General features: G+C 40.4%; 1 protein-coding gene across 1 annotated transcript; it reads right to left on the bottom strand.

The window, feature by feature from the left end:
- Positions 1-473: 473 nt before the first annotated feature.
- dera (deoxyribose-phosphate aldolase (putative)) lies at positions 474-12,525 on the bottom strand. The gene is made up of 9 exons (XM_017494202.3): positions 12,366-12,525; positions 11,778-11,875; positions 11,545-11,692; positions 8,734-8,829; positions 8,492-8,626; positions 7,103-7,231; positions 2,033-2,145; positions 1,775-1,924; positions 474-872 (listed from the first exon to the last, which is right to left on the bottom strand). The coding sequence occupies exons 1-9, from the start codon at positions 12,394-12,396 to the stop codon at positions 816-818; spliced, it is 957 nt and encodes a 318-aa protein (XP_017349691.1). The 5' UTR covers positions 12,397-12,525; the 3' UTR covers positions 474-815.
- Between the last annotated feature and the right edge of the window lie 293 nt (positions 12,526-12,818).

Here is a 12,818-nt window from a genome sequence, read left to right as displayed (position 1 = left end):
TCATGCTGGCCTCAATATACTTCCATTTCCTGAAGTTTTACCTCACTTCAACCCATCTCCAGGCTCATTCTCCATTCCACAATTAATTCACTCATTTATCCTCAGTTCCAGTCAAGGGCACGGCCCGAGATATCTTAATTAAAGAAGAAAGAGGGAAGAGAAGAAAGTTCGTTCCTCTGTCTTCAAATGAAGCCCAAATTGGTGTGCAGCTCGATCCGATCATTTAAACTCACTTAACCCCTTTAATTAATCCCCAACACACACTTCACACGAGCCGTGCAGAGTTAATGAAATCAGCTCAGTTGAAGTCAAATAATATATCCCTTTGCGAGTGATGCTGCGACCCCGAGTGCAGATTAGGAGATGCTCAAGGAGGTTAGCTATCAGTGGGATTGAACATTTGAAACATAAGAGTGGTATGCAGTAGAAGTGGAAAAAGTGAAAACTGATCGACTGAGTAGAACATTAATACATCATGTCATTTGGACTTTATTAAATTCATTTTGAAAAAAATAAAATCTTCTTTAGTTAAAATGATTTAGATAAACTTCACATAATATCCTTCAAATACGGTTTTTCTATTCAGTATGAAATGACTTTTGAATAAAATGAAGTACTCATTTACAAAATCAAGGCAAGGGCAGTGGAAGGTCCTGCATTCAGCATGATCTTCATATCTGTAAAACACACTTAATGTTTGTTAGGAAGTAACTTTATTTCCCTGAAGACTTCAGTGGAGGCTTTCTTCATGGTGTGATTGGCTAATTGGAACAGGTCCTGAGTCTCGTTGGTCACATGGACAGGATCTCAAGAAATCAGGCCATAGGCAACTCATGATAGGCTGGATAGCGTCCCGTTACATAGTGGTAAATCTGTGAATTTCAAAAAATTCCAGGGTTAGAAGAGCCCTTTTATTAATTCGAAATAAAAATAAAGCATTTTAGTGTTTGTGTTTTAGTCATCTAGAATCATTTAAAACCTCTAAATAACTTCAAACCCACTGGCAGTTATGGACAAACTGGGTTTACTAAGGTACAAAAAAAAATCACCATTTCAGTAATTCAGTAAGTGAATTATTGTGACCATAGCAAATCATGAAAACAGCACTTTGCTACTCAAACTTTGATGTAAAAAATACACAATACTAAAAATCCCCCCCCTGAATAGATTTGCATCTACAGTGTATCAAGTTTTATGGCTGTATTGTGGAGGACAGTTTCTCAGTCGACGTGTTAAATGGCAACTTCAATCAGCTTTTAGCACCTGCCACCAACAGGTACTAAACAACCTCATGTTTTTGAACCTAAAAAAGCACTTCTGTAACTAATTTCTATCATCTTTTATACGCACCATTGAGTGATGCAATTCACAAAGAGGCATACAAACTCCTGAAATAGTCAGCGCTGCTGAACTCAGAAGAAAAGGCAGGCAAACAGTGCTTCTATGAGCAATATTATGAGAAATTACAGTGGATGGAAAATGGAAAAAATTTGAAAGAAAAGTTCACAGACAGTTTTTTTTTTTTTGTTTGTTTTTTTCTAAATTAAACAGCATGGCTTCTCTTCACATTTATAGCAGTAATAGCCATGTATTTAAAGCTTGCTGATGTTATGTTGCTTCAAGCTGCCTGAACTAGTAACTGAAAGAAAAATCACTTCAAGTCCCTTTCAAATAAACACTACAGAGTACGCAAAATTAATCGTGAGAGTAATGGTTACTGATGAATTCATGTGCTGCAAAGAGTTCTGTGCTGTGTAATCTGAACAGAGCCCACCTGCCGTTCAATGTCTCCGAGAAGACTGCTGGCTCCCAGGCGGAAGAGGTTAGGAGTGAGCCACTGGTCACCCAACTCCTCCTTCATTAGTACCAGCCACACCAAGGCCTCCTGCGCTGTCCGAATACCCCCCGCTGGCTTAAACCCAACCTGCAACACACACACACACACACACACACAGGTAATGCTTCAATCTTGTACTGGAAAGCTGAAAGAACAGGTGAAGTGGCTCGGACAGCCTTCCCTCGTTGACTCTACCTTGTGACCCGTCTTCAAGTAGTAGTCTCGAATGGCCCGGACCATTACTATGGCGACTGGGTAGGTGGCATTAACGGACTCTTTGCCAGTAGAAGTTTTGATGAAGTCAGATCCTAGTGGATGGTGAGAAGACATGAGTGATGCTTGTATCCTGCAACTGCATTTTTAAACATAAATTTTTCTAAGCAAATAATGCTTATTTGTTTAGCTGGGAGCAGGGCAGGAATACACCCTGGATTGGAAGCTAGTCCATAACTGGGCAACATGCATACACACATTCATTCTCATTCTTTCTCTCTCTCTCTCTCTCTCTCTCTCTCACACTCACACACATTTATACCTTGGGCTAATTTAGAGCATCAAGTCTACCTATTGGCATGTTGTTTTGGGAAACCCACACGGGCACGTGTAACCCCACACAGACAGCATTCATCACGCCTCTCAGGGTAGGTCATAACTGCTCAATAATTCTGAAAGCGGAGGCATTTTGGTTCTACTCGTACCAATTCAAATAAAAGCAAGTTGGCAAAATGACCCAAAGCGTGCACCTTTTAGCACCAGAAAGCAAGTCCCTTTTATAACATACGTTATAGTGAAGTTGATGAAACCAAGAAACCACAAAGCACTAAAGATTCCTGTGGCAGAACGCCTGCAAAGTTACAAAGCGCTGACACTGGAGACTCCTTCTAAAAATGTTAAACTCCTTCCAATAAACAAAAAAAAACAGATCAACAAGTATATAGTTTTATTTGTTAAATATTGCCATATTTTCATAATCTCTTTATTATTAGTCTTAGATTATGTGGAACATCTACAATACAAGTCGATGTGATTAAGATGGTACTATAGAAAAGATTGCATATTAGAACCTGTGCATTAATATTAAGCTGTGGGATAATTCTATTGAAACTATGCAGTCTGGTTTAAAGGGTGGTCTGATGGACCCTCATAGCTTGTGTTACTGTCTATGTGGAGTTTCTATACACGTTTTCCCGGTGTCCCTGTGGGTTTTCTCTGGGTTCTCCGGTTTCCTCCCACCTCCCAAAAACATGCCAGTAGGTTGACTGCTCAAGATAAATTGCCCCTAAGTGTGAATGTATGTGTGCATGTTGTCCTGAGAGGATCCACAGCATCCTTGAGCAGGAAAAGCGCTCACTGAAAGTAAGTGAGGTGAGAGTTTCTCTGGTTCAATGAGAAGAAGTATAAGCATTGACAGGCAAATGTCTTACAGTAAAAAGCTTGTTCAGAGTTGCAATTTTATTAATTAGAAATCTCAAGTCATATCACAGTGGCTTCATCATATAACTTGATTGCATTGATATTGGAAATACAGCATATAATGGTAACATGGAGTCATGTAAAATGACCACCGCACATGTTTATCCTCAGCTGGGCCACCCAGTTAATACCCTTTGTACCCCCCTTGTTCCCCCAATGGAAAATAAAAACCCTAGACCTGTCCCTGTTGACTATTAAGAGTGCTTTACAGGCGTTTCAAACTGGTCAGAGTAGCACACAGTTGCAGCAGTGAGAGAGGAAAGACATGCACCCACAGTCATCTGTGCACTGAAAGACAATCAACTGATTGATGATGCAGACCTCGAAACATGCCAAGTCACGATCATGCAGTTATCCTGTTATTTAACCAGTAATCAAATACAATGCAAACATCACATTACTGGAACAATCATTTCAGATGCAGCATGTCCTCATCTGGTCGCTCTGTTCATTTCATCTCATGTAAAACAGCACGATGTAATAAGTGGATTGTAAATATGCTTCTATTATTATTATAATAAACATAAAATACAACATGATTTGCATATACTTATTGTGCACTTCTGTTGGCTCGTATTATGGAAATGGGACGTGGTTTACTAATTTAAACTTGATTCTGTATTTACAGAATTATTATTGCTCTGAGAACTTCTAGAACACATTTTACTCCCAGCTTTTAACTAAGAATTTGCTCAGACGTAAGTACATGTCTAAGACGATTTTAGAGTAATTCTCAGAAGCTTGATGAATACCAGCCCTGATTAGTGTTGTACACATTTGTCTATAATGTTAGATTTTTATCATAATAATAAGTCTTTATTGGTCACATATACATTAAAGCACAGTGAAATACATGCACGATTTGAAAATCGCACCCTTTCAAATCGTGATTTTGGTTTAAAAACAATTAATAGTGCAGCCCTAGTTTGTACATAGTTTGTTTATTCTGCAGTAATAAGAAGCTCATAGGCTAAAGTTTTGATTTTCACAGACCATCTGGTCTGGGATCAGAGTTCGTCTCTTGTGGCTATTGGGGTTTATTACAATGCAGTAAAACGGGAGAGAGAGCTACTTCGCAGCATGTACGGCAGGCTCAAATGAGCTACAGGAATAGAAAAACCTGGAGTGAGGATGCACAATTTTAGAACTCGCTTCTATTTTGGCGTTTTATAGGGCCGTCTGGTTCTGCACCCAGACAGGACATTAGTCCTGAAAGCACGCCGGGCCAGACAAGAACATATGCTCCCGTCGGCGGAGTGCACAGGGCGTGAGCATGTTCATCAATAAGAACACTCATTTTTCCCTTCCTCTCCTTCTCAGCCTATTATGGTTTATCAGTGATCTGATAAAAATAGAAGATAAAATGACGATTTTAATAGATGAACCACAAACTGTGAACCGGTTTTGAACCCCCACCCTTCTGCCCTGCCGTATGTCTAATGACTGTTCATTACCAAACAGGACAAGATGAACATTTTTCAGTTCATTAGGGATATGTTCTATGTGTTTTTCCACTCTTTCCCCCCCGCTCTTCCTTCCTCTCCACACTTCCTCTTCACCCTCTGCACTCTTTCGCTCCCTCTCTCACTCCCCCTTTCCATCAGACTGGCGTAATCCTTGAGATTCGTTAGGGGGAGTCTTAATTACACCATAATGGATAACGGTTATTAAACGCAGCCGACAGTAATGAAGCTCTATTCATTTGCAGCAGTGCGGGGGTACAATGCTGGCGAGCGAGGGAGTAAAATAGCCTCGCCGTCGCAGATTAATAGGCGAAATTATCATTCAATTTCAGAAACCTCATACGCAATTCATAGGAACAAGGAGAGATTAAGGAGTGAGCACTGCGACAAAAGCAATGCATTTTAATAATGATCCCTATCAGCACCACTGACAATTGGGTACAGTAATCGGCTTAACGGGCGATGGCTATTTAAGCACACAGTCGCTGGCTTGCTCTGTGTGTGCGTTCGGTATATTGGTCATTATGATTGGCCATCTGGAGAAAAGGTAGGTATGCAACAGCTAACCAACAGCACCATGCAGTGGGCAGGGTAACTCATTGCAGTATACAGAGTCTTGCTTAAGTTTTCACTCCCTTTGCACATTGTGTAGTGTTACAACCTTGAACTGAAAGAGACATACACAAATGAGTATACAAAAATAGCCCATAATACTGAAGTGGAGAGAAAAAGCAATCTCGAATGCAAAATTATTTACAAATAATTTAACATGATTTGCATGCACATCTTGATCGATTTAAAGTGATTCTCGATTTTCAGTGACTGTCATTCATCATGCTTAAGAATTACTCCTAGATTTAACTCCTACTCCTTGTTAAAAACCAAGAAAATTAACCAAGAATTTGTTTAAAATAAATAAAATAAAAAGTTTGCATAAGTAATGCACAAGTATTAATGCTTGTTCCTGTGAAACCTTTCAATTAGTTCTGGTACAACCAGTTGCCATCAGAAGTCACATAATGATTGAAACGGAGTCCATCTGTGAGTAATTAAAATGCCACATGATCTTAATATAAATGCACCTGTTCCAGGGAGGCCCCAGAGATTGTAAGAGAACATACCTACACAAACAGTTTCATGAAGACCAAGGAAGTAAACAAGTATGGTACAAAGAACTGGGAAAGTATCAATCAGGGCACAACTAAATATCCTGAAGTAGAAAGAATATAGCACAACCGTGAGGAGGCCTTCCATGGAAGAGTTTTGAGGGGGGAAAAAAAGCCATTATTGAAAAAGAAAATCCATATAAAATCTTGTTTGTAGTTTGCCAAGAGGCATGTTGTGGAAGTTCCCTAGTCTGATAAGAAACTTGGTGCTTGGCACTACTTTTGGTGGAAGCCCACACCACTCTTCGCGATGAGGATGTTAATGCCGGGTGTGAACAGGGTGAATTCTTTTTCCAGTTTTTGTTGACTTGTAGCCTAACATTCTTGATAGGAAACACACTGGGTTAAAATTCAAGAGTCAAGAACCTATCGGTCATTGAGGCTGCCACATACTGAACAAAGGAAATAGTCCACTAAGTGCGTTTCTTTCCTCATATGTTTGAGCTGACTGGCAAAAATTGGGTTGCACTGTGCAGGGCTCAATCCTAGATGCTGCAGACCCTCATAGATCAAGTTTAGGACCTTTTTTTGGGCAGCTGTGGCTCAGGAGGTAGAGCGGGTTGTCCACTAATCGTAGGGTTGGAGGTTCGATTCCTGTCCCACATGACTCCACATACCGAAGTGTCCTTGGGCAATACACTGAACCCGAAGTTACTCCCAATGACAAGTTAGCGCCTTGCATGGCAGCTCTGCTACCATTGGTGTGTGAGGGTGTGTGTGAATGGGTGAACCGCTAAAGTTAAAAAAGTGATATCTAAGTGCAGACCATTTACCATTACTTTTTCCATTTCTCGGCTAGGACCTCAACAGTACACTCTCAGAAAAAGGGTACTAATCTGTACTTTTTCTTGTTGCTGACATGGTACCCTCAAGTGCCTTTTGTATGCATCTTTTACCTAGAAATGCATGAAGTGTACCTGTAAAACTTTACTATAAGAATCAATTATTATGGTACAATTATGTATCTTAAATCATTTTAAAAGTGCATTATAAGCACATATCCAGCTGAAAGATACATCTTATAGGTATAAAGATTAGGGTACCAACCCAGAAACAATTAATGGTAAAGTTTAGTACCCTTTGTTCATAGAGTGTACTGTTCTTGAGGACTGGAATTTGAAAAGTGTACAGTTTTTATAGATCTAAAATGATCAGTTCTTTACCTGCCATCATTGACACGAGACTGGCTTTGTAGACATTGGTGAAAGTGCCCAGCTCTCCTACTGCCAGGATGGTCTTCATGTGAGCATCGCCACATGCCTCTCTGAAATGCCGGATCTCCTTGTATAAATCTGCGGAAACCAAAAAAAATAAAAATCTGCCTTTACTTTAAATTCTCCACCCAGAATAAATGTATCATGACTGAATTTACACTTCAACAGCATAGCTGTAGTTTAAAACCAAAGCCATAAGACATGTGCATGATGGGTGGCTGTGGCTCAGGTGGTAGAGCGGGTTGTGCACTAATCGTAGGGTTGGCGGTTTGATTCCCGTCCCACATGACTCCACATACCGAAGTGTCCTTGGGCAAGACACTGAACCCCAAGTTGCTCCTGATGGCAAGTTAGCACCTTGCGTGGCAGCTCTGCTACCATTGGTGTGTGTGTGTGTGTGTGTGTGTGTGTGTGTGAATGGGTGAATGAGACACACTGTAAAGCGCTTTGGATAAAAGCGCTATATTCACCTATTCACACACAAACTCACACACCAATGGTAGCAGAGCTGCCATGCAACGCGCTAACTTGCCATCGGGAGCAACTTGGGGTTCAGTGCCTTGCCCAAGGACACTTGGAGTCATGTGGGCCGGGAAACGAACCACCAACCATACGATTAGTGGACAACCCGCTCTACCACCTGAATCACAGCTGCCCCGAGTGTGATGGTAGTGTGATGCATCTTGATGCTGTAGTGCTGTAGCTATAACAACACTACAGATTCATCCAAGGCATAATCTGACTGAACACAGACTGTAGAAATGTGACAAGTCAAATGAATGTGTGCACGGATGATGGATGACCTTTTCAGAATCAGGAACATGCAGATATGTGGAAACACTGAAATAAAGTTATGTAACACTAATGTATGTAATCACCTTGCAGTTAAACATCCATCCTTCCATTTCCGTACCACTTATCCTACACAGGGTCACGGGGGAGCCTGGAGCCTATCCCAGGGAACTTAGAGCACGAGGCGCAGGACACCCTGGATGGGGTGCCAACCCATCGCAGGACACAATCGCACACGGCTCATAATGGAAACAATCGCCAAAGTTTTGCTCACTGACATTTTCTCGAGGGAACAAACACAACGTGTTGCACGATCATAACTAGCTAACATACTGTATTGTTATGTTAGGTACAATTATTTTGGTCAATTAGGTTTCGAGGCAACCAAAACTTGGGACTGTGCAGCACACTGGAGCTTTTGCTTACTCAGTGGGATAGCTAATACATTTATTATTTGTCCACCCATGAAAAATGTTCTGACTTACAAATCAAGAACACGGGGTTGATGGCATTTTGAAGGTCAATGCACAAAACAGAAATACACACCTGCCCACTGTCCAGTAAGAGCCAATGTCCGATTAATGACAATGTCGATTTCAGTTGCCCCGTCTTCAACAGCCATACGCACCTCCTCCAGACGCGTCTTTAGTGGAGTCTGACCAGCAGGGAACCCAGTAGCCACTGGATTGAAATACACAGAAAGTTAAATTAGGGCACTTTCAGGACTGAATGCTCCATTACATGACTGACATACCCTTTATGGTGTATTTTCAGCGTTAGGAACTCACCAGAGGCAACAGGTATGCTGGAATTGGCTGCTTTTAAAGATTTTACTGCATCAGCCACACGAGATGGATAAACACACACTGCAGCTGTTGTAATACCTGTAAAAACACATATGTACAATGCTTATTCAGGCAAAGCTCCATATACAGTGCCCTTCACTAATATTGGCACCCTTGCTAAATATGAACAAAAAGAGGCTATGAAAAATGGTCTTTATTGTTTAACCTTTTGATCTTTTGTTAAAATAATTCACAAAACTACTCTGCTCTCATGGATATCAAACAATTGTAAACAAAACACAGGTTTATCCAAAAAAATTTCTTTGTTAAATATAGGTGTTCAACAATTATTGGCACCCTTTTAGTCAATACTTTGTGCTACCTCCCTTTGCCCAGATAACAGGTCTGAGTCTTCTCCTATAATGCCTGATGAGGTTGGAGAATACATGGCAAGGGATTGAAGACCATTCCTCCATACAGAATCTCTCCAGATCCTTCAAATTTTGAGGTTCATGTTGGTGGACTCTCCTCTTCAGTTCACCCCACAGGTTTTCTATGGGTTTCAAGTCAGAGGACTGGGATGGCCAGGGCAGGACCTTGATTTTGTGGACAGTAAATCATCTTTGTGTTGATTTTGATGTATGTTTTGGATCATTGTCCTGCTGGAAGATCCAACCACGGCCCATTTTAAGCTTTCTGGCAGAGGCAGTCAGATTTTCAGTTAATATCTGTTGATATTTGAGTCCACGATGCAATGTATCCTAACGAAATGTCCAGGTCCTCTGGCAGAAAAACAGCCCCAAAACATTAAAGAGCCACCACCATATTTAACCGTGGGGATGATGTACTTTTCCATATGGCTCCCTCTCTGTGTGCACCAAAACCACCTCTGGTGTTTATTGCCAAAAAGCTCTATTTTGGTTTCATCTGACCACAGAACGTGATCCCATTTGAAGTTCCAGTAGTGTCTGACAAACTGAAGATGCTTGAGTTTGTTTTTGGATGAGAGTAGAGGCGTTTTTCTTGAAACCCTTCCAAATAACTTGTGGTGCTGTAGGTGACTTCGGATTATAGATTTGTAGAATTACTGACCCCAAGACGCAACTAACTTCTGCAATTCTCCGGCTGTGATCCTTGGAGATTATTTGGCCACTCGAACCATCCTTTTCACAGTGTGTTGAGACAATATAGACACATGTCCAATTCCAGGATGATTCATAACATTTCCAGTTGACTGGAGCTTCTTAATTATTGCCCTGATGGGCAAAATAAACTTTTGCCGATGATCACCGGTATATTCCTTGGTCTTACCCAATGTTATGAATGACTGAGGGAATTTGGCCTATGTGTTACCTCATATTTATACCCCTGTGAAACAGGAACTCATGGTTAAACAAGACCTTGTTCCTAGTCACCCAGGTGTACCAACATCGTTAGCATTTGCAGTGCATTCTTAGTTTACCAACTAAACTGATTGCTATTTTACACCTATTTGTCTTTTAGACTGGTAACCAAAAATCAGAATTAAAGGCCTGCAGAATCCATACAAAAGTCTAATCCCAGATGTTTAGTACTCTTATTAATCCCCCCCCCCACACACACACACAGTAAGAGGATGCTCACCAAAATTTTTTACTTCATAGCAAAAAATAAACACATCGCAGATATGCGATATATTTTTTCCCAAAGCAAGTAGAGGAAAAACTTATGGAATCACCTTGTAATTTGCATTTCTAAAACAAATACCAGCACTAGTCTAAAAATGCTAATTAGGCTGCAGTTAAAAGAGAGTGCTTACCGACATTAATAAGCTGCTGGACTTTTAATTGAAAGGAAATTGAAAGGAATTGAATGGAAACATGGCCCCAACATGGGAGTTGTCATTTGAAACAATGGAAAGGATTATAAAACTCCTTCTAGAAGGAAATCCAGCACGAGGTGTGAAAAAGATGTTGGCTGTTCCCAATCAGCTGTGAAATGGGTATTACATATAGAAAAGCCAAACGAAAACCAGCACCAACACCTAAACAGAAGATAACAGGGTTACAGTGGGCTAAAGAGAAGCAGTCATGGAGTGTGGATGATTGGATGAAAGTGATATTCAGTGATGAATCATGAATCTGCATTGGCCAAGGAGACGATGCTGGAAGTTTTGTCTGGTGCTGTTCTGATGAAACATATAAAGATGACTGTCTGAAGAAAATCTAATTTCCCCACTCATTAATGATATGGGGTTGCATGTCAGGTAAAAGGACCAGGGGAGACCTCCACAGTCAATGCACAGGTGTACACTGAAATTCTGGGCACTTTTCTAATTCCATTGATAGAAAATGGGTTTGGTGATGAAGTCATTTTTCAGGATGATAATGCATCTCGCCACAGAGCAAAGTGTGTTAAAGCTTTTCTTCAGGAAAGGCAGATCAGCTCAATGACATGGCCAGCAAACAGTCTGGATCTCTGTCTGATTGAAAATTTATATTGGAAATTTAAAAAATTGGTCCATGATAAGGATCCATCCTGCAAAACTGATCTGTCAAATGCTATGCAAGAAAGTTTAAACCAGCTTGATGGAGAATGTTGTTTTTCATTAGTGAAGTCCATGCCTTAAAGAAAAAAAGCCAGAGGAGGAGCAACAAAGTACTAATTGTGATCTTTTTTTTGTTGATGATTCCATAATTACTTCCTCAACATTGAGTGATTCTATCATTTTTTCCCTCTACTTCATCTGGAAAAAATGTCATTAATTAAAATAATTTAATTTAACTTGTTTGAGGTATGTCTCATGAAGCCAGAATGTTCAGCAGGGAAAAGAACCTTTATCATGCATGTCCATGCTCCGCAGCAGGTCGTAGCGGACTGGCTGCGTGGCCTTCATGCACAATCGGTGGACGTTAGATGGCGTGTCATCACCAGAGAGGGTCGTCAGGTCGATGCACGTCACAGCCTTCAGGAGCCAGGCTGCCTGTAAAGGACGATTCTTTTGGGTCACGTGCTTCTCACAAACACAAACTTAGTTCAGGTCCTGCAGTCTGTTAGCATTCACCTACCTGCCATTCTTTCTTGGCCACCTTGCGCCCCTGAACTTGTTGGGCCCTTTTCAGCACAGCCTGAGTGTTCACTCTGACCTTTGACACCCACTCCAGATCTGTCGAAGAGGAAAATATAGATATGCAACTTTTACACTAACCAGTCACTTCTGATTCAGTCTCACGTTTGCATACCTATTTGGAGTCCCAATGTTTAGGGGGGTTAATTAATTGGATAGGTGTTAAGATTTGAGATAGTCTTGAAAATACACATATACATATACACATATATACGCGCGCACACACACACACATATATACATAAAAGATTGAGTGGTTTGTATTTATCCAATCTATTTAGCATAAGTCCAAGTCCAAGAGTCCATCTTTTGTAGGTCATGTGTAACTTATTAAAATTGAAATGGGTCCTCTACACCCAAGGAGTATACAGGTTAAATTAAAACTTATATCGTCATTACTATTATCCCCAACAACATCTATCATATAGCCCCATCATCTATCATTCTATAAAATAAAACACCATCACGTGCAGATGGCATCCCCATTAGTAAGGGGGAGAAAATAACAACAAACTGATTAAAACACTTACCCAGATCCATTCCGGGATTTCTGTCGGACATGATTAACAACGATAAACAATAAGGTTTATTTATTAGTAGTAGTATTTAAATGATTGTAGTAAGAACTGTTTCTGGACATTGATAGCGCACACCAAACTACTTCCTGGTTGCGGATTGACAGATGACGTCACGAGACCCAAAGCCAATCACTTCACAGCTTTTCACGGGCGTAAAGAGTCACGTGTTTAGAGAGCAGCCTCTCGGAATTAATGTAACCTGATTACAGTGTAACGGTAGTGCAAATAACAACGGTGGGTTTTTTGTTTGTTAGTTTTGTTTTGAATTAATTAGGTTCGTTTAATATTGATTTAACATTTTATGTAATTTTACAAAGCTGGTAATCAGACAGCAAACTATTTTTATTATATTATTTTATCGGTTGTGGGTTTTTTTTTATTATTATTTTAATTAAAAAACAGATT

Source organism: Ictalurus punctatus, chromosome 19 (assembly GCF_001660625.3).
Source record: "Ictalurus punctatus breed USDA103 chromosome 19, Coco_2.0, whole genome shotgun sequence".
NCBI lineage: Eukaryota > Metazoa > Chordata > Actinopteri > Siluriformes > Ictaluridae > Ictalurus > Ictalurus punctatus.
Note: the sequence above shows the minus strand (reverse complement) of the source record. Positions and strands in the feature narration are given on the sequence as shown.

What these genes read in the sequence shown, in the direction of transcription:
- dera (XM_017494202.3), bottom strand. Translation starts at nt 12,396, where the DNA reads ATGTCCGACAGAAATCCCGGAATGGATCTGG. An exon ending in AAATCCCGGAATGGATCTGG is followed by an intron (nt 11,876 to 12,365) that starts GTAAGTGTTTTA and finishes CCTCTTCGACAG; the next exon opens with ATCTGGAGTGGGTGTCAAAG. An exon ending in CATGGACATGCATGATAAAG is followed by an intron (nt 8,830 to 11,544) that starts GTTCTTTTCCCT and finishes GTGTTTTTACAG; the next exon opens with GTATTACAACAGCTGCAGTG.